Source organism: Maylandia zebra, linkage group LG11, assembly GCF_041146795.1.
Source record: "Maylandia zebra isolate NMK-2024a linkage group LG11, Mzebra_GT3a, whole genome shotgun sequence".
Classification (NCBI taxonomy): domain Eukaryota; kingdom Metazoa; phylum Chordata; class Actinopteri; order Cichliformes; family Cichlidae; genus Maylandia; species Maylandia zebra.
Genome location: NC_135177.1, coordinates 37,767,199 through 37,793,427, shown reverse-complemented (window position 1 = coordinate 37,793,427; position 26,229 = coordinate 37,767,199). Strand labels below are relative to the sequence as shown.

Below are 26,229 nucleotides of genomic sequence, written 5' to 3'. Positions count from 1 at the left end.
AATCACTGACATTACTGTACATCTCTGTAATGAATGTTTTTCTATATTTCTGTCGAAGGGCAGGAGGACGTTGTTTCCATGGCCACACATTTGGGGGGACACAGGCACGTGAACACATATGATCAGTGTTGGTCAAGTTACTTGAAAAATAATAATAATGATAATAATAATAATGGATTGCATTTATAGAGCGCTTTACAATGCCACTATTCATTCACTCTCACATTCACACACTGGTGGAGGCAGCTACAGCTGCAGCCACAGCTGCCCTGGGGCAGACTGACAGAGGCCAGGCTGCCATATCGCGCCATCGGCCCCTCTGGCCAAAAAGAGTAATCACGAAAAAAGTAATCAGTAACTAATCACTGACGCGTTACAACGCGTTACAAGTAACGCGTTACTGCCCATCTCTGCATATGATATTTCCGCTGTTGCAGGCTGACTTTGGTGGATCACCCAAATATCACCCAGCCCCTCTCAGCGCGTGCACGCTGCTATCAGCTATAATCAGCTGATGTGAAGAAATGAAACTTAAGGAAACACAGAGCGGAGGAGGCGCAGTTAGAGATCCGCGGCGCACTCACACCCAGGATGGGGGTTCAGGGTCTGACCACCTTCTTAGACAACCACCAGAAGATTTACCGGGACGTCCAGTTCGGCAGGAGCCGGCTGGTGATCGATGGATCCAACCTGTACCACCGGCTGTACTTTGAGTCAGGTGAGCAGCTCCGGTCTGAACTCCAGGAGTCTGTTCAGTTTGTGAGCTGCAGGTTTATGCGCACCCTCTTTACTGACGTCATTAAGGTCACTGATTCTGCTGATAAGAAGTATTAGTACTATTACTTAATACTGCTGTTAATACAAACGGACGACCACCGGACAAACGGAGGTGTGACCGGCAAAAAATGTGTGTGTGTGTATTATGGTGCGTGCGCGTGTGTTTGTGTTATAGAAGCAAGAATTCGTTTTAAAATTCTTGTTCTAACATACAGAGCATTAAACGGCCGCAGATTATTTATCCAAGCTTCTTCTAAAACACTCTGCGGCTCGTGTCTCCGCGCACAGACTCTGTCGGTTGTTCCTCGAACCCGTCTGAAGACAACAGGGGGCGGAGCCTCCAAGTCTGTGGCACCACGGCTGTGGACCAGTTGATTCTGTGGATTCTTTTTAAAAGCAGTTAAAAACTTTTCTGTTCAAACAAGCCTTTTGTTGATCTACGTGTTTTATATTCTTCACATTTTTAATTTGCATTTAAACCTTTTACCTTGTGTATAATGTCTGTTGAGTGTACTGTTTATTATAATCTTTGTGTACAGCACTTTGTGACTGCCTGTCTGTGAAAAGCGCTTAATAAACTTTACTTACATAGTGCACGCGCGCACGTCTTCCCATGCGCGCACATGTGATGAACGTTAAAACAGATAAGATTTTAAACGTGTCTGAGTCATTAAACCGCAGAATTATGAAACCTGACCGCTGCTGTTGAGCTCTGCAGATGTTGCTCTGGTGTGTGATCTGGATGTTTGGCTTTCAGCTGTTTTACACTAATGCGTTACTGTAATAAAGTAAGGGATTACTATTGCAAAAACGGTAATTAGATTACCGTTACTTTCCCGTAGGAACACTGCGTTACTGCGTTACTAAAACCGTGAGTTTTTTTGCGAGAATGTCTCACGACAGTGACGTAAGCGAGTGCGACGTTTGTGACAACAGCTGTGTGCAGATCAACAGTGGATCACATATCGAGTGCAGAGAGAGTATGAGCGTGCAGCGTTTAAAGCGTGGAAGTACTGACCTTACTTTGAGTTTAATTCCATAAAAAGTGACAAAAACATTAGTGTCCGCTGTGCGTGGGAAGAAAACTTCTTTTTACAGCGAAAAAAACCCCTAAACTTCCAACAAGCACCGAGTAGCTACGACGTGATGGGAAACTCACAGAGAAACTCGCGGATTCTTCCACTGACCGCGGCACACCTGCACCAGGGTAACCCTCCGCCTGCCCCACTCCTGCTTTACAGGTGAAAATAGAGCAACAGGACCGCTGAGTCTTTGACTTTATTTATTTTCTGCTGTGTTTTACTTGCATCTATTTGAAAGACTGAGTGTAAACACAAAAATATTTTATTTTATGTGCTGGAATGTGCAGAAAATAGGTTTAAATGTTAAACTAATTTCTTCCAGTCAGAGAATGTTGCAGATAATTAATTTTTGCTTGATGCATAAAGTTAAAAGATTAAAACTAATAAAACAAGTTAAAAAAGAGACTTTTCCATTTGATTACATTTTGTATGATGGATTATGTAGAAAAAGTAGAATTGGGCTGAAAGATCTATCGCTTTATCACCTCTTCAGGGTGTAAATCGTGTTTTTAAAAAGTAACTAAGTAACTAAGTAATTAATTACTTTTGAAAATAAGTAATCAGTAAAGTAACAGGATTACTTTACTGACTACGTTTTTGGGGAAGTAATCAGTAATTAGTTACTGATTACTTTTTTCAAGTAACTTGACCAACACTGCTCCTAACCAACCACAAAGTCACAGAGTTCAGAGTTTAGTGAGTTACTGACCCAGAATCAGCTGATGGTGCACTAAACTCAAAAACCTTCAGACTGTAGACAGTCACGTTTGATTCAGTCAGATCTGAACCCACAGACTGAGCTCATCAGGGGAGATTACTAAGCTCAGAGATCATTTTCCCAACCTGAGGAGTCGCCCCCTGCTGGAGGCCTAAGTCCCTACAGCTTCACTGTTCAGAACCAGAATCTATAAAAACCACATTACATTTAAATATGTGTAGTATGGAAGCCTTTAAGGTGCTGAGGGAACATCACAGGATCAGTATCTGAAGTACTGGTTTGAGTTCATGCACACTTTCATCACTCAGACGTGCTGAACATTACGCATGTCCTGGATATGTAAAACTACTCACCTCAGTATTCTTTGACCTTCCTGACATCTTCTCGAGCTTCCTGATGTCACAGCATGGTGACAGCATTTGTTTCAGACAGTTTCTGCTTGATGTCAGTTCAGCATGGTTTGTCGCCACGTGCAAAACTGACTCTTGGAGTCTCTTTGTTGTGTTTGTTTTGGCTGATTCTTCAGGTCTGGACCAGAATCACGGCGGGGAGTATGCTGCCTATGAAAGCCTGATTGAGAGGTTCATCACAGCCCTCAGAACCTGCGAGGTCGATCCTTACATGGTGCTGGACGGAGGCTCGGACCACACCAACAAGAAGCTCGAAACTGTGACAAAAAGGGCAGAGCAGCGGATCGAAAGAGCCCATCGAGCAGCAAAGGACGGGGGTAAGGAAGACATCCGGCCAATTATGACCAAGTGGGTGTTCAGACAGACGCTGACCCGGCTGAAGGTCCCGGTCGCCCAGTGCTTTGGCGAGGCCGACCGGGAGATAGCCGCCCTAGCTGATAAGTGGCAGTGCCCAGTGCTTTCCAACGACAGCGACTTCTACATCTTCAACCTCTCAGCAGGATTGTTGCCCATCTCTTACTTCCAGTGGCAGGATGTAAAGGGGAATGGCTCAAAGAGCTACATCCCTTGTAAGAGGTACTATACCTCCAGCTTCTGCATCTACTTCGAAATCCAGCCCCAGCTCCTGCCCACCTTCGCTGCCCTGGCTGGGAACGACTACGTGAAGCTGCCGAAGTTTATCTGGAGTCGGTTTGCCCCAGACGCCAGTAGGCCTCAGAGCCGCCTGGAGGGCCTGCTGTGCTGGATGAAGGACTTTGAGCAGCCAGAGGACACCTTGAAGGCAGCAGTGGAGCTGATGGGAGGAAAGAGCCAGAACAAGGAGAAGATGCTGCAGAGTTTGTCTGTGGGGATGGAGGAATACAAACTACCTCGCAGCTCGCTGGTGGAGTTCTTCGTCCGTGGGGTTGTTCCTCCGTTCCTAGATGAGGTAATGATTCTCATTCAAGGAAAAATGTCCTTTATTGAGGTCTGTCGTTCCACTGTGGAGACCAAATGTCTTCCAACCTGGAGTGCAGAAGGTCAGTTCTGTTTTCTCATAGAGGCAAAGCTGTGACAGCAGTCATTGGTTTTTGAAGTCTTGCTTTGAAGCCTCAAGAATGCATTTACACAGTGCAATAATGTTTAATTTAGTAAAAACCTAAAACGAGTTACTGATCACATAAACTCATCTAGAAAGTGTTTACAGAGGTAAAGACAGGAAGCCGCTTCCCCCTACAGCTATCGCCACCTGCTGGCTACTGACAAGAATGCAGACATGACGGAGCTCCTCACTGGCCTCACTTTTCAGACCTGGAAACTGTGTCCATCTTTCCTGATGTCTGTGGCTGTTCCCTGATGAAGAACAAGACTCTGTACCATCTGAGTCTTTGACCCTTTGAAGTCAAACACTGTTTTAAGAAGTTTTTAGGTTTATATGTTGAGGACCTAGATCACATGTGAACTCAGGGATGGTTCAAGTTGTGGACGGCTTTTCTCCCCGGACCCAAAGTCTAGAAAAAAGGACTTTGGGTGATTTCTTCTTCTCAGAGACAGAGGTCCTCAGACGGTCTTTAAGTATAACGTGCTGGAAGGGTTCAGTGCTGCAGATGCAGGTGGAAGAGTCTGGAAATGGGAGCAGAACTCAGGACCATGGCTACAAGTTCAAGACTGGAAACAGTCTAAATGTCCATCTGACCATCGTCAGGTCCAAGAAGTTAGTGTTACTGATGGAACTAAGGCAAGCTTCTGTAGGGATCGGGCAAACGAGCCTTCAGATTAGTTCGTGACGATCAGTACATATGTTTTCTGACATATCCTAAACTCAAACGCCATAAATATCAGAATGGTTTTTGTTCTACCAGCATCTGCTCTGATCTTGATGCTTTATAACCAGAGCTGTAAATTTACAGACAGCTACTTTCACCAATTGCTACGAAGATTTAAGATACGAGCAGCAGAAAGGATGTTCCTCTGAAGGGTGTCCAGGCTCAGAGACAGGATGAGTAGTTCAGGCACTCAGGAGGAAAATAGAGCTGCTGGTCCTTTACATCTAAAGGACGTCTGGTTAGGATGTGTCCTGCCTGCTGTGCCTGTGAGCTGGATGTGGATGTGCTGCAGAACATGGGTGGACTGGAGGATTCTCCTAGCTACTGGCAATTACACTAGAAAAAAAACACTTAAAAAACATCAAAATGTCTTTTTTCCCACCAAAATGACAGTTTTACTCTCCTGAACAAAGGGTTAGGGAGTTGGGACATTTACACCTCAGAGGGTTTGTAAATGTAAATGTTACTTGAGGTAAATGTCTGGTAAAACCTTCGTGTCCTGGTCTCCAGGAGCTCATTGGTCGCATCCCAGCTTGGATGCAGCTGTGTGTGATGCAGGCCCGGCTACCCGGGGACACCCTGGACGTACTGCTGCTGCACAGGCTGAGCCTCGGCACCCCCGTGGACCACAAAGACCTGCCCAGTGCTAACTTGACCTCCAGACCTCTCCGCCAGGTGATGTATGGGCTGCTGCTGGGCAAAGAGACGTCATATAAGGTGGAGGAGAGAGACAGGGAGGACCTCCAGCTGAAATTCATCCGAATCAAACCAACCTTCAGTCGAGTGGCTCAGCGGCTCCAGCTGAACTCACTGCATGAGGTGACAGTTTTAGTGGAAATGAACTGCGGTTTGTGTTTTTAATCCTCAGTGCAGCAAGCTAACTTTAATGTCTGTCACAATGTCGTTTCGACTCTTCGTCCGGCTGTCTCGTGGCCCCAGGCGCAGCTCTCTGAACGTCTGGAGGTCTTACTCGAGGCTCTCGGGGTGAAAGAGGAACTTCTGAACGAGCTGCCGCCTCAGCTGCGCCTCCTAGTGGCTGTGACCTGTTACTGGTGGAACAGAGCTCGGCCTCGTCCGGACCTGAAGCTGCTGAAGTCGTTGCTGCTGGGAATGAACCTCAAAGACACATCGCGACTCAGCGCAGGTAGGAAACACAACCAGAGGAGACGTTACCAAAGCCTGCAGTTCCTCTGGTGTCCAGCAGAGGCAGCAGTGAGTCAGTCCCCATAGAGTCCCATGTTAAAACTACAGCAGAAATAAACATGTTTACAGCCTGATACTGTTCTGTTCTCGGACATTCTCTGGACAGTGCTCACCTGTTTAAACTGGATTAAGGCTAAAGGTTTATTAGCAGCAGAGACGTGTGTGTGGACTGTATCATGGATATTATTACCTGTGAAATAATCTCCAGGCTCAGTTCAGTCCAGAAATAACAACCGTGTTAGTCTGTTTTACATTACACGACAAAGAAAGGTTCAAATCTACGATTCTGAAGATAAAATCAGCTTTTAAAACTTTGATTCTTCTGATCTTAGTTTTTATTATTATGTTTAGTTGAAGGTTTTTCTTCTTTCGGTGCTGCAGAAATCTTGTTGGTTTAAAAATGTTTCTAAATAAGTCCCTCTGTGTGTGTGTGTGTGTGTGTGTGTGTGTGTGTGTGTGCTTTGCAGTTGTCCAGGCTTGCTGTCATCAGAAGCCTGATGTGGGCGTGGCTCACTCCTTCAGCCAGTGGCAGGTGTGCATGAAGGACAGCATGCACCTGAACCAGCTGCTGGGCCTCCCTCTGCCTGAACCAGACGTCGCACGGTGAGGCGTTCTCTCAAAGCGCTTGTTCACGAGGTCGTTTGTAGGCATGGGGCAGATCAGTGTGCCAAACGTGCATAGGCGTGTTTTTATTATGGCGTGCTGTAGAAACCGTTACATGACTTCTTCTATGTGACGTTTGTGTTTGCGGAGGCTTTAATCAGTACAGTTCTGTACAATCGCTCTGCAAGATCAGTGACTCGCAGCTGTTTCACAGTATAAATGTGCATATGCAGGCAGACTCACACAGCTGTGTGTTTGCATGGAAAAGCCTCAATTGGCTCCTGATCCATGGATGGATGGAGCCCCTCCCTCACAGTTTGATGAAAAAGTGGCAGCAAAGAGCGGGGACTGTGTTGTAGAGTTTCAGGAGGTTCTCACATGAGCTCAGAGCGCTCTGGACTCGCCTGCTTAAACCAACATGTTTGTCTGGAAGGAGAAAGAGAGCAGAGCTTAGTTAAAGGCTGGTTTGGACAAATGATCCAGCAGAGCGAACATTCTCCATCTTCTCTTTATGATCTCCAGGTTCTATCAGGGGACGCTGGTCCACCAGCTGGTCCACATGAGGAGGACAGGGAGCAGACTGAAGCGTGTCCTGAAGCCAGATCAGGCCAGTGTGCAGCAGTACCGCGACATGCTGTCAGCCATCCACCGGCTCCGGCCCCGGCCCCGCCAGGGCTCCGAGTTCTCAGAGAGCGAGCAGGCAGAGAGGCGGGCTCTGAACGACCACACCAACCTCAGGCTGTTCCAGCTGGACTACGACGAGGAGACAGAGGCTCGCAGCTTGGCCCGGGCACAGGAAGACCTGCGGCTGGATGATCGGCTGCTGCTGAGAACTCGGTACAAAACCAAGGAGAGAAGGAATCGCTGCAACAAAGTGGAACTGAGCCGGAAGGAGGAGGGCCGAGGCATGGACCTCCTCTGACGGACCGTCGCTGGAACCGCCGTCAGCATCCACTCTGTCTGGCTTCAGCCCACTTTTTTTTAATTTTTTTTTTATAACTTTTTATTTATCATTTTACAGTATGGGAATACAAAACTTAAGGTCAGCATGGGAGACATTCACAGTTCCAGTAATAGCATCTACTTACATCATGGTAATATTCATTTATTCAGTGCAAAGGGGAGTACACAACCCATTTTTCCCAGAGCTTCTTAAATTTCTCGAGCTCGAGTCTAAGGACAAAGGTAAGCCTTTCCATTCCAAAAATTTCTTCCACTATCCCACGCCATTAGGCCGGAGTTGGAGGGTCTGCCTTTAGCCACCTACGGCTTCAGCCCACTTTCTCCTCCCTCTGTTGGCTCCTGTGCTCCAGACTCTTTATGGGACAAATATCTGCTAGTTTTTCCACAATCTGGGTCATTTCAGAGGATTTTACAGCCTTTTATTTGTGATTTTACAGGAAGCATGAATGTAAGTTTAATAAAAGGAACCTCATCAATAAAGATTTAAATGTTTCTGACCCCCAATCTTTTTTTCCTGTCCTGTCTGAAGGATAAGAAAAATGCCCAACAGATTTCTTTTACTGCTCCTGCTATACTGGTCCACTTGATTGTCATATTTATCCAGTCTTTATTATTATTATTATTATTATTATTATTATTATTAGTATTATTAATTTTGATTTTATTTGGAGTTATTACAGGACCGGGCGATGGGAAACAGAAAGAAAGAGGGCAAGAGAGAGAGAGAAGACAGCAGGGAAACCATGGCAACAGCCAACCTCAGCATCAGCAACAGTCAATACTAAACATGAATGTTACTGAGCAGCACACAGGACTGATAACGCACGAGATGTTTGGAGACAGCAGCCAACCCAGACAGTGTGTGTCTGTTTACACCTGTGTGTGAGCGCTTGTGTTCATCAGGTTTCTCCATGTAAGTGTCTGATAGTGGGACTGGGGAGCCATGGCCCCGCCCCCACAAGTCCTTAGGCAGGCATGGAGGAGATCCCCCCCAGAGCCCGAGGAGGACCGACTCCCATCCAGGGCCGTCGTCTGTGGCTCTTCTGCGCAGCTGCTGTCTCTGCTGCTATTTTCGGGGACTTCTCATTTTAAGGACAAATTTGCGTCACACTTGGATCAATTCTTGCTTTTTCAGAACGTCTCACCGCGCTCCTCATTTCAGTTTGTTAGAACATCACATTTGTGACAAGTTACTAAACATGTGGACACCAGATGGCGCTCTGCGGTGATCACAGCATCGTAAGTGTTTGTTTGGACCCGTGCAGCTGCAGATCATAAATCAGCTTCTGAAAAACACATCTGGGTGTTTCAGCTTGTTGGAAGTGCGTCGGGCATTTTGCAGTATTTTGGTTGCAGACTGACGTAATATGACGAAGGTTTCAGGCATTTTACGAAACGCACGTGGCGCCCACAGGACATCAGAAGATCTGTCCGGTGGGTTGATTCTCAGGTTCGTGTTTGGCTCGGTGCTCTCGTACTGTCAAGTACTTGTAATCCTTTACAGTTTCTTCTGATTGCTTAAGCACATTTTTTGTAACTATTGGCTAATTTTGCGAAACTCTTCACACAAATAAGAAAACCTGTCACCCAATCATCAAAACATTGTAGTTCTCTTGCAAAAGCAAACACAGCTGGATTAACTCTTCACACCTTCGTAAAAATGGTGTTTCCGTATCAAACAGTACACACAAGCCATCATCTACTAAGCACACAATGCGCCAACTGCACACTGATGGTATGAATACAAAACACATCTGGCTTTTGCTTTCTCTGTGCACAAGGTAGGCTATGTCAGTTTGAGCTCATACTTCTGTCATAGATCCATAAGCATGGAGGGATCCAAACTTCAAGTACTGGTGTTTATTCAAACACATCAAAACAAACACAAGTGTTTATTTCCAAGTATAGGATTATTTGCAATCGCCATAATGACTCTATGGGTTACTTGGTCTGCAGTGAACATGCTTCCTCTGCCCCAGCATCTGGTCATCTAGCAATTCTGTAAAGTAACAATTTCAGTATTTTTACATCAATGGTATTGGTGTGTTTCTCATTGGCATATGGCAGTGCTACAAATCTTTGTGCAAAGTGACTGTACTCACCGATTCTCATTTCAAGATGTCCTTATGGTGCTTGCTACAGTGTAGCGGCTCGAGTTAGGCTGGACCCGTTGGCCAGCTACCCTCAGGGTCATTCCACGGTTGATGACATGGTCCACTATTGTAGCTCTGATGTCATCAGCAATTCGATTTCTTACTCTTCCTACCCTTCCTCTCCCCCCTCCTCGTCTTCCTCTGCCCCCTCCTCGTCTTCCTCTCCCCCTCCTCGTCTTCCTCTTGCTCCTCCTTGTCCTTGTCGTCCTCTTCATCCTACTTCTTCACCTCCACGTCCTCTTCCTCGGCCTCCTCTACTTCTCACTCTTTCTGCTCCCTCCATTGTACTCCGCACACACAGCTTACCTGTATTATAGTGCTTAGGCTGATTGCAAAGTGACCTAATTATCTAAAAAAGTTTTCACATGTGAAAGTGTGCCAGACAGTTGGCAAATTAGTGTTAATGATAGCCATACATGTGTATACTTTTGCTAGGAGTGTGTTGGAAATTTGGTAATTGAGTGTTGTGCAGTGAATTGTGCCTACAGTTTTGCAAAGTGTGTGTTACAAAATTGCAAACTGAGTGCAAAGCAGTTTTTGTGCTTTTAGTTTTGCAAACTCAGTGAGTGGTTTTGCTATAAGTCTGAATAGTTTTAGAGATTGTGCTACAGGAATCACAGTTAGGGTTTAAGCATTCAGAAAAAACTGTAATAACAGCCATAACCTTAGGGAAAGATTTAGTATTCAAAAACACTTAAAGTCCATAAAGCAGACGCACTGATTCTGCAGAATCCTAAACAGACATTACCTGATTCATGAATCATCCCTTTAGTGTCACAGCTGGAAACAGCTGGATAGTTTTATATCTAATAAAATATAAAGAAATGAACATTTTCAAATCAGCGGTTTGCAGAACAAAGAACAAAAATTTCCACACGAATCCTAGAAAGTAGCAGAAAGGACATAAAAACTGTACTGCAGTGCATAAATGTACAGCACTCCTCGCCTCTGTGCACGTTGATCTGAGCGTGCTCAGCTGCGTGCGTGAACGACGCTCTGCTCGTGTTTCCATTAAAGAAAAATCGATTCGATTTTAGCAAAGAGTGTGAAATTCAGAGCAAACAGAAGCAACAGTGTGAAGACAAAGAGTTTGTCTGCGTTTGCTCTCTCCGGCCGTCACGTCGTCTAAAACAAGTCCTTAAAGCAGCCGACCCTGGTTGTGAAACAATAATCACAATAACTGATGATTTAATTTATTTTTTACCTGAAAACAAAGAAAAAAATCATTTTTATGAGGTTTTTATCAGACTTAAATTTGAAATGGAATAAAATAAATTGTGTCAAAATGTTTGAATTAAGTTTTAATTAAAAGTGGGGAAAAATCCACTTCATATTAATCAAGTATCAATCAAACCAGATGGGGACATTTTTGACCCCTGAGGACCACAGCTGTGATTATGTGCTGCCATTTAAAATTTATAAACGCTTCAAAAAAACTTTCTCACTAAAGTTCAACATACAGCACTCTGTAGTTAGACAAATAGTAAAATTTATCTAAACAATTAAATATTTTATTGTGTCATTTTGTTTTCGCTCAAAATCAAAGTATGCTTTATGTAAACAATGTCTGGTGGCCATAGAACAAATAATGTAGGGTAAATTTTGTGTTAATGTGTTGGTCTTAAGTTAAACTAAGGTGTAACACTGAATTGATTGACAATTTATACTTTATACTTTAAAAAACACTCGAAGTGGGGACATTTTTGACCCCTGAGGACCACAGGTGTATGGAAATCGGGAGGACATTATGAGGGTTAAAGAAGCTTCTTTATAGAGCCCGAGAAGTGAAAACACATGAAGGTAACTGCATGTAGTGGCTTCTCCTTCCTTAAGTAGTCGTTCTGAATACTGACTTGTAAATGAGGTGGTAGGAACAGACGTGCTTTTCCAGCATAAACCTCGTGTGCAGAGATGTGTTGTTCGAAATGAGCTCATGGAAGCTGCTATGATTTCATTACAATGTGTAAGTGTGTCTGAATAAACACAAAATAACCAAAGTTAAAGATGAATTTCACAGTAACATCACAGTGAATGATCCAGGCTGCGATTACTGTTTCACACAAATCTGGCTGCGCTCTGCACAAGACAGACGTTAGAAAACAAAGAACTCAAGCAGCTTGTTTGCTGGCGGTGGTTCATCACCTCGAGGTGCTCCAGCTTCCTCCCACAGTCCAAACACATGCATGGAGTTTCATTTGGCCCCCAGCCCTCCTCCTCCCCCTGCAGTGGGGATGCCATAATCTGCAGTTTGTTCTGTTAAAGGAAGCTTTTTCCGTGCTCTCAGTCTGAAGTGTTTACAGCAGCTGTTCAACATCACACTGCTGGAATAAAAACTACTTCCTGTTGAGTTTCCTCTGCACGCAGAACGCTGTGTGCGCTCACGATTGTGATCCAGATGAACTGACGCGTGCTTCTTCATCATCAATGTGCTTTGCTACGGGATCCGTGGGTACCTCAGTACAGTGATGCATGGAGGCAACTTTACTGCAGCCACAGAAATCCTAAACTGGGAGAAAGAAAGCGACACCGCTGGATCACAGCAGCAAAACAGAAGGAAATAAGATGGATTTCATTTTTCATTCTATCGGACAGATTTGCTGCAAATATTTGTGATGCTGCAACCACGGGGTGACCTAATAATGCGCTGCAATAACAGTGCAGTAAAAACAACATTCAGCATGAATTACTGCCTCCAAGATCCAGTGCGAGCTCAGGCAAGTGTTCAACAGCGAGGCCGTTCAGATGGACGACAAGAGGCTGAAGGAGAACCTGCTGTTGCGATAACAAATGACTCTTCTGATAGAAATTGCTGAGCAAAAGCTTGGGAGGACTCAGCTGCAGATGTATCCAGTGGAGAGATGCATCAGAACAAACTGCCCATGACGGTGAAGTCTGTGACAGCTGACTGTAGCATGTGCAGGAGAGCACAAGCCATCCCAGCACACTGCAGCACGCAGGCATCGGTGTGACGCTCGCTGTGCGCACTGCTGAGAAACAGGCGCTGAGCTCCCCGTCAGTATGTGACTGATGGGTTACAGTGATGATGATGATGACATCACTGGTAACATTTTGTCCTGAAAGCAGAAAAAAGTAGAGACGTTAAGCAGAGGCCTCTCTGTCTCTCCTCTACATCCATCCATCCTCACAGGTGATTGGATGCTTTACCTGCTCTTCACAATCAATAGCAAAGCTAATAATGAGAGCGGGCACAGCTGATAGACAGAAACAGCCCGGTGAGAATCTATCCGATCTTCTCCACACATCCTCGCCCCTTCGTACAGTCCGCTCTTCTTCAGCTTCCCTTCTGTCAGTTCCACCTGCTCGCCTGACTACCATTGGACTCAGAGCCTTTAGTTGTTCTGCCTGAGACTTTGGATGCACTTCCAGTTGCTCTACGGACCACACACTGTCTCACCACTTTTAAATCACTACTCAAAACCCATCTGTTTAGAATTGCATACACCTGATCTGTCTTAGGCCATTTTTACCTGCTCAGTTTTTATATTTACTTTTATGACTGTTTATGTCTAAATTTTATCTACCATGTTTGCTATATATACATTTTTCTTGTGTTTTTTATGGTGTTGTTTACGTGCTACTGTGAGGTGACCTTGAGGGTCTGAAAGGCGCCTATAAATAAAAAGTATTATCATTATTATTATTATTATTATTATTATTATCATCATTATTATCATTATTATTATTATCATTACAAATCAGACAAAAACAGATGCAGCAGGATCACAAACAGACACATGTTGGCTACATGTTGATGCTGAATGACTAAAATCACACGTGCAACACTTTCTACATATTTGACAACAGAAGAAGAACACAAACAAAGTTGGAATGTATTTTTAATTATTTTAAATTTTTATTTTATGCCAAATTAGATATTTTGCATAATCAAGCACCAAATCACAAAGTCTCCTCCCTGTTTGTACTGTAAGGTCAAAACCCTACAGTACTACAGAGAACCCCAACAATCAAACGATCCCCCTCTGAGCAAGCACGAGGCGACTGTGGGGAAGAAAAACTCCCTTTTAACAGGAAGAAACTTCCAACGGAACCGGGCTCAGAAGGGACGGCCATCCGCTGCGACCGGTTGGGGGGGATGGAAATCAAAAAGGAGACGAGATGGCGTGAACTACAGTTGTTAGAATTTGGATTTGGTGCTAAAATTCTGCTTCAAGATGTTAAAAGAAGCAGGGCGGCGGGGAAAAGCCAGGATGGTCATTTCAATCATCTCTGGCTTTAGTGAACCACCTGAAGGGTTTTCGCAGAGTTTTTCCCAACGCTGAAAAAAACCTGGAAATTTTGGACTTTTTGGGAGGACCGGGGATGACTCCGAGGCGCATTTTTAGATGCTTTGTCAGAACCTCATCAAAAGACGCATCCTTTGCCATCGCAGCCTTTAACACAGTGTCTGGGGAGCCAAACTCCTTGATGAGGCATTTGGTCATTTTCTTGATGAACTTTTTCTTGTCCTTCATCAGACTTGTGACGGACTCTGTGCTGCTGAGTTCAGGCTGCATCAGATCTCTCAGACGCTTGAGGATCGCGTCAGGTTCTTTTGTAGTACATGCTGCACTGGCAAAAAAGTGCTGAGTTTCAGGTTTGGATTTTCTGATGACTCTCATCATGAGGAGAACGGCGAGGTCACTGGAAATTTTCTCAGCATCAGAAGATGACGCTGATACAGACCTCATCTCTGACATGTCAGAGGAATCCTTGGGTGAGCCTGAAACACTGGCAGAGCGTTTTTGTGGGGAAATGCTCCCAGACTTTGGTGTCTGATCAGGTGTCTGATCAGGTGAGTGATCAGGTACCAGAAAGCATTTTTCTGGGGTACTGCTCCCAGACTTTGGTGACTGATCAGGTGTCTGATCAGGTGACTGATCAGGTGAGTGATCAGGTACCAGAAAGCATTTTTCTGGGGTACTGCTCCCAGACTTTGGTGACTGATCAGGTGACTGATCAGGTGACTGAAAAGGTACCACAAAGCATGTTTCTGGGGTACTGCTCCCAGACTTTGGTGACTGATCAGGTGTCTGATCAGGTGACTGATCAGGTGACTGAAAAGGTACCACAAAGCATGTTTCTGGGGTACTGCTCCCAGACTTTGGTGACTGATCAGGTGACTGATCAGGTGACTGAAAAGGTACCAGAGAGCATTTTTCTGGGGTACTGCTCCCAGACTTTGGTGTTACAGGTGTCGGAACAGATTCTCTTCCACTTCCATCTGAATCTGTGCTGGTTTCCTTTGTTGGGATCTTCGTTCTTTTAATAATGTTCTGGATTTCTTCCACAGCCACAGAAATTTTGTCCTCAATCAGGTGATCTTCGTCTTCGTTCTCCACCCAGAGTAAAAGTTTTTGTACAAACTTTTCTACTGCGTCTTCTACGAGCACATAGAGGACTTCAGCAGAAAAGGGAGGCTTGGATCCATGTGCTGGTTGTGGAGTCCTGCAGATGACGGTGTCAGACAGGGATCTACCCATTACAGGTTCGGGGACTTGATACCGTCGATCCGTCATAAGTAGATCAAACATTTTTGCCGTTAACTCCACAGTGAAATCTCTGGTTGCTCCACCAGTTCTAAAGTTTTCCACTGTTTTGTGGATGCTGAAGAGTTTTTCTTCCTTTGTTAATTTCTCATACAACTGATTAACGTCTGATCTAATCGCGTCGAAGTCGACGGGAGAGGAGCGTATGTAACGGAGCAGTGTGTTTCGGCTGGAAACCGTACTGTTATCAGAGGGCACCGTGTCACCTTTGGGGTCCTTGCAAATGTTTTTCAGACAAACAAGAAATTTTCTGTTTGCCTTTATTACTTTTCTCAGGTCTTTTTTCGTTGTTTCAAATTGTTTTCTGGCAAACATGGAAAAGCGCTGTTTGCGTGCTTTGAGCCGGGAGTGAGAGGTGGATTGCAAACATCTGGAGAAGAAGTCTCTCAGCTTGTTGGTAATTAATCCTGCATTAAAGGCAGGACTCCTCTCACAGGGCTCTTCGCTGCTTACATCCATGTCGCCAATGATCTCATTTACGATGTCAGCTGCAACCACTTCTACTGGGGTTGCAGCCCGGAAACTTTGGCTTCCTGCGGCTCGTTTTGTTTCGTCCTTTTCTGTTAGAGTTTCTTCCTCATCTTCATCTGTCATCTCTCCATCTGAGCTCCTTGATGACAGAATCACAGAAATCTCTTTGATTGCTGATTGCACGGACATCTTTGAATCCGTACTTTCTGTACCGGAATCAGAGCCGCTCGACAGCTCACGCGCGTGCCTTTTAAGGCACGAGGCAGCGTGGCAAACCATGCGGTGCAGCTTTTTAATATCACTACATTTGCCGCTGACATAAACGGCGGGGTCTTGCGGGAGATCGGGGCTTTCTCTAACGAGTTTGACCGTTGAGCTGACCTTTTCGGAGATCTCTTCCTCAACCATCCGTGTCAGCTCGTCAGTGCTCTCAGGTCGCTGTTCCAGGACGTTAAGAGCGCCGGCGATGGCAGCTGAGATGGAGTCTCCGAGGGACGGGCTTATTTTCCCCGCACCTAAAGGCTCCGGATCTTCCTTCATCATGCGATCCTGAATAACAGGAAGGGCATTTTTGAGGATTCTGCTAGAGGCGGTCTGAATGATTTCACAAATCATATCAGCGAGCACCGCTCGGACGCCTGAGTCGCATGTGCCACTTTCTATCATGCTCCACTCAGCTCCAGAGAGCCTTTGGAAGCACCTGTTGAAAGGTGGCATAATCTGGTCTGGTGTGACCACGACTGTATTTTCGTTTTCGCTGCGTGTTGACATGGTTGTATCGCACATTAGATTTTCTGGGTTTGAGAGAACAGCTGGATAATTTCCTTGTTGGGAGAACGCCGACTGTTGAACATTTGCAAACAGGTGAGCAGTGATGTTTCTGTGTGAGCGCTCCTATTTAAAGCTTTCCCTGCCTGTGACGTGGCTGTGACGATCAAAGCAGAAGCTGATTCCTTTGATCTGCCAGTGACGCCACACAGAACGCACGAGCGCACGGATAGAAGCCGCGCCCTCACCATATCCCAGGATTCACTGCGAGTCAGCGGTTGAAGAAAAATGGCGGACGGCCGAAGTGAAGCGCAGAAATACCGTCTTCAAAGTGAGCGCGGCGCTTTTGTCCCACTGCAAATATACCGCGGAACAAATGTTAGCATAATGAAAAGTCTTAAAGTCGCATTTAGCGACCCTTCGGCTAAGTTACGTGACGTTAGTGAGGTCGCGTTTAACGCGCTCTTTCTCCGTTAGTTCGTTCAGGTTTCTGCCGAAGCTCCGTCTGTTTGTCGCCGTGAAGCCAAACGTACTTAAACGGTTCAGGAAACACCGAGCAGACGGTTGAGCAAATATGTGGCCCGCGAACTGCGGTGAGGACGCAGACTCAAGCATGCTGTGCTGCAGTTTGTCCTTAAAGAGCTCTCATCCTGTTTAAAGCGCTAACAATGAGACAGACAGTAGATGGAGAAGTCCTCCTGCTGTTTCCTGCTGTTTCCGTCAGGCTTATATCAAACAACCCGAGTCTGTCACCTTTGTTATAAAGACCAACACTCTGCAGGATCCTGTTTCTCTCTGATTCAAACACATAAAGTGTGTCTTTGTGACGATAAGAGGAAACGGTGTTTTCATCCTGCAAGTTCACACAGATTTAATAAACCTCTGCTGCTTTTGTTGCTGACTGCTGTGGTTGATTTCCTTCTGCAAGTGTCCAGAGTCAGAAGAGCCTGAGAAGGTGAGAGGAGACGGAGGCTCTCCACCCCTGATGAGACACCAGGACAGATCCAGGACAGTGTGAGGAGGAGGAGCCAGCAGCAGCTGAGAGATGCAGAGGAGAGCAGACAGCTCTCTGTAGTTGAGGGACTGCTAAAAACACTGAAAACACTTTTATATTTGCTTCCTGTATCTGCAGAAGCATCTCCAACACAACCTGTAACAGCTGCATACAGGAACCACTCACTGCTGTTCGTCCTGCAGGATCTGAGAGGGAACCAAGGAAAAATAAGGGAACCACAGACAACTTTGATAATGCTTTGATTTATCCAGAATATATGTAGTTCAAATGTTGTTTTCATCAGTGGGATTGTGCTGGTTTCAGTGGGGAAAGTGTGCAGCTCATTTAGACACAAAGTTGTCCCTTCATAAGATAAGATAAGATAACCTTTATTAGTCCCACACGTGGGAAATTTGTAAAGTGTGTCAGTATTTTCTAAAGATGTTTCTGTATCATCTCTCTGCTGTTAGAGCCTCCAAACATCAGCCTGCTTATGCTCTCACATCTGCAACATCTGAAGTAAATTATGCTGCACAGTTTTGTCATCAATAAGAGAAGATTTACTGCAGCAGTTTGTCTTCATTTCATCTGAAACACACACGGATCAAATCTCTGACTTTATTTTTGGGATATTGCCCTTAAATGTAACTAAAGCTTTCACACAGGGCTCGTAAATGATATGAAATAGAAATAAATACCTTGAATTTTGACTGAAATGTCATATTTGATTCCACCACTGAGCTTTCTTTGTGCAGAATCAGAATGGGTTTTATTTCCAAATGTTGAGCAGCTTTACAACATTAGCAAATTGCTGCTTAGTGCAAAACATACTGTCAGACAACGCTGAAAGAAAGCAAAACTGAAAAGTGCTCAGTAGATATATACATGATAGCAGGTGGTGCTCAGTGCAAGCATGGAGTGATGCAGTGAACAGTGTAGGCTCACTGTGTTCTGTATCTAGTAAATATCAATGATGTCACTCCTGATACGTTTGTACCATCAAACTGAAATGAGACTAGTGTCAGCAGCTACACTAGCAAACTGTTTTACTAAGCTTAGCATCATTGTTGTCTACGGCGACTCAGCGCATGGCTGTAATGTTCTCTCACGCAGCTAAAACGACAGTTTTCACATAGAAAACAGTTTAACTCAGAACTGGGTGCTTTTGTGTTGAATCGTTTTCATGATGTCTGTTTGTCGGCTGCGCTCGCACAGGATGGAAATACAGGTTTAAAAAGACCTCGAGTCCTTTTTCATGTACTCGTGGTGGCTGCAACTACTCAAACCTTCAAAACACAAAACTAGAATGTTGCCAACTGGTTGTTAAAGAGAATAATCCAAAGCAGACTTCAGGTTTACCCTCATTTCTGATCTTCTCTTGATCTTACACATCATCAGATATGAGACCGAGTGCTCTGTCATGTGGATAGTCAAGTTTTCTGAGTCCTAACGAAGGAAATCTAAAGGTTTCCATCGAATGAAACTAAAGACTGAAAATAAATAGAGGAGCGCTCTCTCCTTCCTCGGCACCGCCGGCGTCGAGCAGAACAGACCCACGCTGACTCCCGGCAAAGGTGGACTTCTCCGTCACCACGGGCAACGAGCTGGCATCCGGCTGCCGTGGCAACACCGTTCACCGTGTGATCACTGCAACAGGTATGTCTTGTATCAACATGACCACCTGCAGCACATCCAATAATGATATTTAACCAAGTTTATTTTTTGCATTTCTTGGTATTTCTTTGTGAAGCACTTCGTGATCTTCGCATCGTGAGGCGCTACACAAACCACATTTTATTTACTTTCAGTGAAATTTAGTGGTGACTTTAAAATCAGTGCATTTTATTTGTCTGTGACTGAGCCTCCATCTTTGGAAGTGGTGCTGTGTGAGACTCTCAAAGCACGTTTTGCACTTTTAGAGGAGATGCACTAAAACTGTAACATCATTAAAAAGACGCTGAAGCCAAACAAACAAAGAACAAAATAAAAAGTGTTTGTTCTCTATGATTGGAACTGACATGTGAAATGTGTCGGGTTGTGTCGTCATCATCACTGATTTGTTTGGAGGAGTCGAGCTTGAACGCTCTTTTCTCCCAATTCTAATAATGACAACATTATTCAAATAAGACTGAAGTGGTCGGGCAGAGAATCAGCGCTGTATCCATGCAAACACATGCACAGCAAGCAAACCTCGGCCTTGGATTCAAATGAAGACGCAAACATTTCCAAGTGCGTCCATCTTTGCTGATGATGCAGCAGACACGCTGACCTCCAGTCAGGAGGAGGAGCATGTTCTTCCTCTCACAGACACTGAAGCCTGAAACCGAACAAAGTAGATAAAATCAGAACAGTAGATAAAATCAGTAGTTAAATGTAAGTTTTGAAATTTAAGCTTAAAAGTGTGGATTTGGTGCTTTATTCAAATGCAGCTGAGAACAGGTGAGTCTTCAACCTGGATTTAAATAAACTGAGTGTTTCAGCTGATCTGAGGCTTTCTGGGAGTTTGTTCCAGATATAAGGAGCATAAAAGCTGAATGCAGCTTCTCCGTGTCTGGTTCTGACTCTGGGAACTGATAAAAGACCGGATCCAGATGACCTGAGGGATCTGGAAGGTTCATACTGGGTCAGGAGGTCACTGATGTATTTTGGTCCTAAACCATTCAGAGCTTTATAGACCAGCATCAGAACTTTAAAGTCTATCCTCTGACGGACAGGCAGCCAGTGTAAAGACCTCAGAGCTGGACTGATGTGGTCCACTTTTTTGGTCTTAGTGAGGACTCGAGCAGCAGAGTTCTGAATGAGCTGTAGTTGTCTGACTGATTTTTTAGGTAGACCTGTAAAGATGCTGTTACAGTAATCAAGCCTACTAAAGATGAATGCATGGACTAGTTTTTCCAGGTCCTGTTGAGACATCAGATCTTTTATCCTTGAAATATTCTTGAGGTGATAGTAAGCTGACTTTGTTATTGTCTTAATGTGTTTTTCTAAGTTTAGGTCTGCATCCATCACTACACCCAAATTTCTCGCCTGGTTTGTGGTTTTTAGATGTATAGATTGAAGTTCTCTGGTGACCTGTAATCGTTTTTCTTTGGCGCCAAAGACTATTACCTCAGTTTTGTTTTTGTTTAGCTGGAGAAAATTGTGGCACAACCAGTCATTGATTTCCTCAATGCATTTACCAAGAGCCTGTACAGGGCCTCGGTCTCCTGGTGACATTGTGATATATATTTGTGTGTCATCTGCATAGCTGTGGTAGTTTATTTTGTTGTTCTTTATAATCTGTGCCAGTGGGAGCATGTAGATGTTAAACAGAAGGGGTCCCAAGATGGAACCTTGGGGAACTCCACATGTGATACTTGTCTGCTCAGATGTGAAGTTACCTATTGATACAAAGTATTTCCTGTTTTCTACGTATGTTTTGAACCAGTTTAGTACAGTTCCTGAAAGACCTGTCCAGTTCTCCAGTCGTTTGAGTAATATGTTGTGGTCAACTGTATCAAATGCTGCACTGAGATCCAGTAAAACTAGGACTGACATTTTTCCACTGTCTGTATTCAGACATATGTCATTAAACACTTTGGTCAGAGCGGTTTCAGTGCTGTGGTTCTGTCTAAAACCTGACTGGAAGGCATCGTAGCAGTTATTCTGTTTTAAGAAGTAACTGAGCTGTTGAGAAACTGCTTTTTCAATGATCTTACTTAAAAATGGGAGATTTGAGATCGGCCTGTAGTTGTTCATTTGTGTCTTGTCAGGATTGTCCTTTTTCAGTATAGGTTTTATTACAACTTTTACTGAAATTAAATTACAATGTTTTAAATGAAATGAACGGGCACTTATTTAAATAATTCCAAATGTATCAAATTAATGACACATTTAATTCATTATTTAATGTCGTATTAAATTTATTCATTTTGTCACTCCTGGCCCTCCATACTCTCACTGCTGCTGTCCCATTCCTGCACATTACCGCCCTCTTCTGGCCACACTGGGTTATTACCTCTGCCACGTGCCGCTGATTTATTAAGATCTGTTTTCAAAAGCACCTGAAACAGACAAACCCGACTTTCAGGCGAAGTTTACTTTCATTTACACAAAAACGCTGAACACGGATTAATTTTTAAAATATGAACTTTATTAACAAAAATCAGCCCTCAGACTTTTCTCGTAATCAAAGCTTTTGTTTAAAAAACCGTCTTGATTAAACCCACATCACTAAAACTTCCCAGCGTCCAGGAAATGATTCGCTCCTGTTTGTGAGATAAATAAAATTTCACACCAGAACCCATCAGGTTATCAAAATAAATTAAAGATCGAAACATGATTTCCCCCGCTGATTGATCTGTGATTGGTGCTGTACCGTCACACCGCAGACGCTCCCACAGAGGACGCAAAATACAACGTCCACCTCGTGTAGAGAAGCGAGCCCAATAGTGGTCACCGCCGTCTAAACTAAAACAGAACAGGAAGAGGCCACGGAGACGCCCCGAAGTCCGATTTCATCCTAAATGACGGGGCAGGAAGAAGTGGCTCGGACCGCGGCGCAGAGAGAGAGGCTCTAGCTTAACGGCCGCGGCCGGTCGACACAGGTCCAGACCGCTAACCTCGCCCCTTGAGGCCAGGCGCCTCCTCCAGTGCCTGACCGGAGTCTCGTCCCCGTCTGAGGATCTCAGAAAAAAAGTCTTTGAGGTTCAAAGAAGTCAGTGCCATCAGGACAGAGATGCTCCATCACCTCCACCCTCCTCTTCATCCTCCACACACCAGAGTCCGTCAGCCTGGACAGCGAGGGGGGCGGGGTCATACTTCGTGGAAGAAGTCAGAGGGGGGGCTCTTCTCCACCCCTCTCCACCTCTCCACCTTCTTGATGACCTCAGATACGGCGCAGACGGAGGAGGTGAGGGACACGAGGAAGACGAGGTCTGCAGAAAGACAAAGAGAAGGAAACGGTCACACAGCTGTGCGCACATCTGTGTGCTGGGGGGGGGGGGGGGGGGGGGGGATGCAAAGTCCTCGAAAACTAGAAAAAAATATTCCAAGAACTCGAGCAAAAAGAAAAAAAAAAAAAAGCACAAAATGAGAAAATCATTTTTCATTTTGTGCTTTGTTCAAAAAGTAAAACAGAAACAGGGAGGAGCTCCTGCAGGAGGACGCGCGAGGACACGCGAGGACTTACCGAGGACGCTGAGACTCTCCGTCTGGAAGACGCTCTGCAGAGGAGGGAAGTAGATGACGAGCAGCTGCCCCATGATGGAGGCCAGGACGGCGAAACAGAACGTGCGGTTGCTGCACAGCCCCATCTCGTGGACCATCCGGGTCTGAGGAGCAGAGACGGGCACAGCTGAGGTCACATGCTCTTTAATGCGACGGTGAGGTCATGTCAGGTTAAACGTGCGCGCTCACCTGCGATCTGGAGCTCAGAGCGTTGAACATGTCGAAGAACACGAAGCAGGTGAAGGTCATGGTGGTGTCTCGAGGAGTGATCACGTTGTCCTGCAACTGCAAATAAAATGTAGAGAGCGAGTCAGCTGGAGACGTCACAGCGGCAGACAACGATGGTGATGCTGATCGCGCGCCGAGGTCAGCGCCCGGTGACGTCAGCATCAGGAAACCTGAGGTCAGAAACGGCCACCCACCTCTCTCCAGAAGACGTAAAGCGTCCCGCAGACGATGATGAACGCCGACACGAGCACTTTGACAATCAGGCTGCGGGTGATGATGCTGTCTCCGACGTTGCGAGGAGGCTTCCTGATGATGTCGCGGTCCACAGGCTCCACCCCCAAACTAACAAGAGAACACACACACACAAACATTTCGATCGTGGCTCAAGAGTTGGGAGTTCGCCTTGTAACCGGAAGGTCGCCGGTTCGAGCCCCTGCTCTGTCTGTCCTGGTCGTTGTGTCCTTGGGCAACACGCTTCACCTGCCGCCTACTGGTGTTGGCCAGAGGGGCCGATGGTGCGATGTGGCAGCCTCTGTCAGTCTGCCCCAGGGCAGCTGTGGCTGCAGCTGTAGCTGCCTCCACCATTGTGTGAATGTGAGAGTGAATGAATAGGGGAATATAAACGCAATCCATTATTATTATTATTAAACAGGATTTACCCCAACCCGGTTCAAAAGGAGGGGTCGGCACAGACGTGTGAAAAATATAATGCGTCTAATCACATCGAACATCTGGAATATTCACACTCTGCTTAATGAGCAGGTGTGCGTGCAGGTGTGCACACAGCAGGGGGCGCTGCAGACCACCGCCACAAACCAAACATGTCGTCAGCTTTCATTTCAGAGCTCGACCAGCTGCCTGAAGTATCACTGATAAATATTAGTCTCTTCTAAAATATCCGTGTCAACTGAGGTCAAAGGTCAAAGGTGAACCAGTGAAACGTTCAGTCGCTCACCTCTGAGCCGGCGGTCCGTCCATGATGATGTTGATCCACAGGATCTGCATGGCGTTCAGCGGGTTGGGGAAGTTCATCAGCGTCGCCAAGGAGATGAGGGTGAGTGCCGCAATGCTCCTGGTGACCAGCAGGGGGAGACGGAGGGCTCAAACACTGAATCCAGAGACAGAAGTGTGACTGACGGCGGTTTGTACTCACGTGCTCAGCTGGAAGCAAACAAAGTTTTTGATGTTGTTGTAAATTCCTTTTCCCTCCTCGATGGCCGACCTGCAGACAGGAAACAGACGCCGACCTTTGAACCACAAACGCTCCAATCGCAGCTTAATGACAGGAACAAGCTGTTTCACTAAATCTTTGAGCCTTTTGGACGAAGCTCAGAAACATCAGGACTTTTATGTGTTCACAGATTTGATCGTGATGTCAGACTCGGACCCTCGCCGACGCCGATCGCCTCCTGTGAACTACTTCCTGCGCGAGGGATGAACCGTAACTAATCATAGCAACGTCGTGCTGATGGAAATGAGTTGCTATGGTTACAGTCAGTGTTATGTGTGTTACTCCACACAAAGACAAGGACAGCAAGTCTAGGCTCGTCGCCGTGGCGTCAGACTCACATGATGGTCTGGAAGTCGTCGTCCACCAGGATCATGTCGGCTGCCTCCTTGCAGACGTCGGTGCCCGTCTGGCCCATCGCAACACCGATGTCAGCGGCCTTCAGAGCCACGGCGTCATTCACCCCGTCACCCGTCATGGCCACCACGGCGCCGTTGTTCTGCAGGGACTGAAGAGAGGGACGGGGCTTTAGCAGCGCTTTGTTCTAGAAAGCTGTTCGTGCCTCAAATCGATCACGTTTATTTAACTTTTCCTGCTTCATGAACTGGACTTCCTGTCTGCTCACCTTGACGATCTTCAGCTTGTGTCGCGGGCTGGCGCGATAAAACACGGAAATCTGTGGACAGAGGGCGGATCCAGGAACGCCGTCAGTGACAGCAACACCGCTCTGAAACATGACTGTGCGTGTATGTGTGTGCGTGTATGTGTGTGCGTGTGTGTGCGCGTATGTGTGTGCATATGTGTGTGCATATGTGTGTGCATATGTGTGTGCATATGTGTGTGTGCGTGTGTGTGTATGCGTGTGCGTGTATGTGTGTGCGTATATGTGTGTGCGTATGTGTGTGCGTATATGTGTGTGCGTATGTGTGTGTGTATATGTGTGTGCATATGTGTGTGCATATGTGTGTGTGTATATGTGTGTGCATATGTGTGTGTGCGTGTGTGTGTGTATGTGTGTGCATATGTGTGTGTGTATATGTGTGTGCATATGTGTGTGTGTATATGTGTGTGCATATGTGTGTGTGTATATGTGTGTGCATATGTGTGTGCATATGTGTGTGCGCGTATGTGTGTGCATATGTGTGTGCATATGTGTGTGTGCGTGTGTGTGTATGTGTGTGTGCATATGTGTGTGCATATGTGTGTGTGCGTGTGTGTGTGTATGTGTGTGCATATGTGTGTGCATATGTGTGTGCATATGTGTGTGTGCGTGTGTGTGTATGTGTGTGCGTGTATGTGTGTGCGTATATGTGTGTGCGTATATGTGTGTGCGTATATGTGTGTGCGTATGTGTGTGTGTATATGTGTGTGCATATGTGTGTGTGTATATGTGTGTGCATATGTGTGTGCATATGTGTGTGTGTATATGTGTGTGCATATGTGTGTGCATATGTGTGTGTGCGTGTGTGTGTATGTGTGTGTGCATATGTGTGTGCATATGTGTGTGTGCGTGTGTGTGTGTGTGCATATGTGTGTGTGCATATGTGTGTGCATATGTGTGTGTGTATATGTGTGTGCATATGTGTGTGCATATGTGTGTGCATATGTGTGTGTGCGTGTGTGTGTGTATGTGTGTGTGTATATGTGTGTGCATATGTGTGTGCATATGTGTGTGTGTATATGTGTGTGCATATGTGTGTGCATATGTGTGTGCATATGTGTGTGTATATGTGTGTGCATATGTGTGTGCATATGTGTGTGTGCGTGTGTGTGCGTGTATGTGTGTGCGTGTGTGTGCATATGTGTGTGTGCATATGTGTGTGTGCGTGTGTGCGTGTGTATGTGTGCATATGTGTGTGTGCGTGTGTGTGTGTGCATATGTGTGTGTGCGTGTGTGTGTATGTGTGTATGTGTGTGTGCATATGTGTGTGCATATGTGTGTGCATATGTGTGTGTGCGCGTGTGTGTGCGCGCGTGTGTGTGCATATGTGTGTGCATGTCTGTGTGCATATGTGTGTGCATATGTGTGTGTGCGTGTGTGTGTGTGTATG

The 26,229-nt window shown here is 45.6% G+C and overlaps 2 protein-coding genes and 1 long non-coding RNA gene across 5 annotated transcripts in view; 2 read left to right on the top strand and 1 right to left on the bottom strand.

The window, feature by feature from the left end:
* The first annotated feature begins 404 nt into the window (after window positions 1-404).
* LOC143421187 (single-strand DNA endonuclease ASTE1-like) lies at window positions 405-8,058 on the top strand. 2 transcript variants are annotated; one of them, XM_076890363.1, is made up of 6 exons: window positions 405-718; window positions 3,104-3,915; window positions 5,303-5,611; window positions 5,732-5,936; window positions 6,463-6,598; window positions 7,121-8,058. In XM_076890363.1, the coding sequence occupies exons 1-6, from the start codon at window positions 592-594 to the stop codon at window positions 7,518-7,520; spliced, it is 1,989 nt and encodes a 662-aa protein (XP_076746478.1). In that variant the 5' UTR covers window positions 405-591; the 3' UTR covers window positions 7,521-8,058. The 2 variants fall into 2 exon arrangements, with proteins under 2 accessions (XP_076746478.1, XP_076746477.1); XM_076890362.1 differs by lacking the exon at window positions 405-718 and having other exon boundaries at window positions 2,247-3,915.
* Window positions 8,059-16,857: 8,799 nt separating this feature from the next.
* LOC143421186 (uncharacterized) lies at window positions 16,858-18,224 on the top strand. Its single transcript, XR_013100926.1, has 2 exons — window positions 16,858-17,113; window positions 17,449-18,224. It is a non-coding gene; the product is annotated as an uncharacterized LOC143421186 (long non-coding RNA).
* A 3,400-nt stretch (window positions 18,225-21,624) lies between these two features.
* LOC143421185 (calcium-transporting ATPase type 2C member 1-like) overlaps window positions 21,625-26,229 on the bottom strand; it is a 29,399-nt gene continuing 24,794 nt past the window's right edge. For both annotated transcript variants that reach the window (XM_076890360.1, XM_076890361.1), the window contains exons 20-27: window positions 24,804-24,854; window positions 24,520-24,686; window positions 24,104-24,172; window positions 23,906-24,022; window positions 23,145-23,292; window positions 22,912-23,007; window positions 22,685-22,826; window positions 21,625-22,430 (exon numbers count right to left, since the gene is read on the bottom strand). In XM_076890360.1, the coding sequence (XP_076746475.1) occupies window positions 22,309-22,430; window positions 22,685-22,826; window positions 22,912-23,007; window positions 23,145-23,292; window positions 23,906-24,022; window positions 24,104-24,172; window positions 24,520-24,686; window positions 24,804-24,854 (912 nt within the window). In that variant the 3' untranslated portion in view covers window positions 21,625-22,308. The remainder of the gene's footprint in view (window positions 22,431-22,684; window positions 22,827-22,911; window positions 23,008-23,144; window positions 23,293-23,905; window positions 24,023-24,103; window positions 24,173-24,519; window positions 24,687-24,803; window positions 24,855-26,229) is intronic.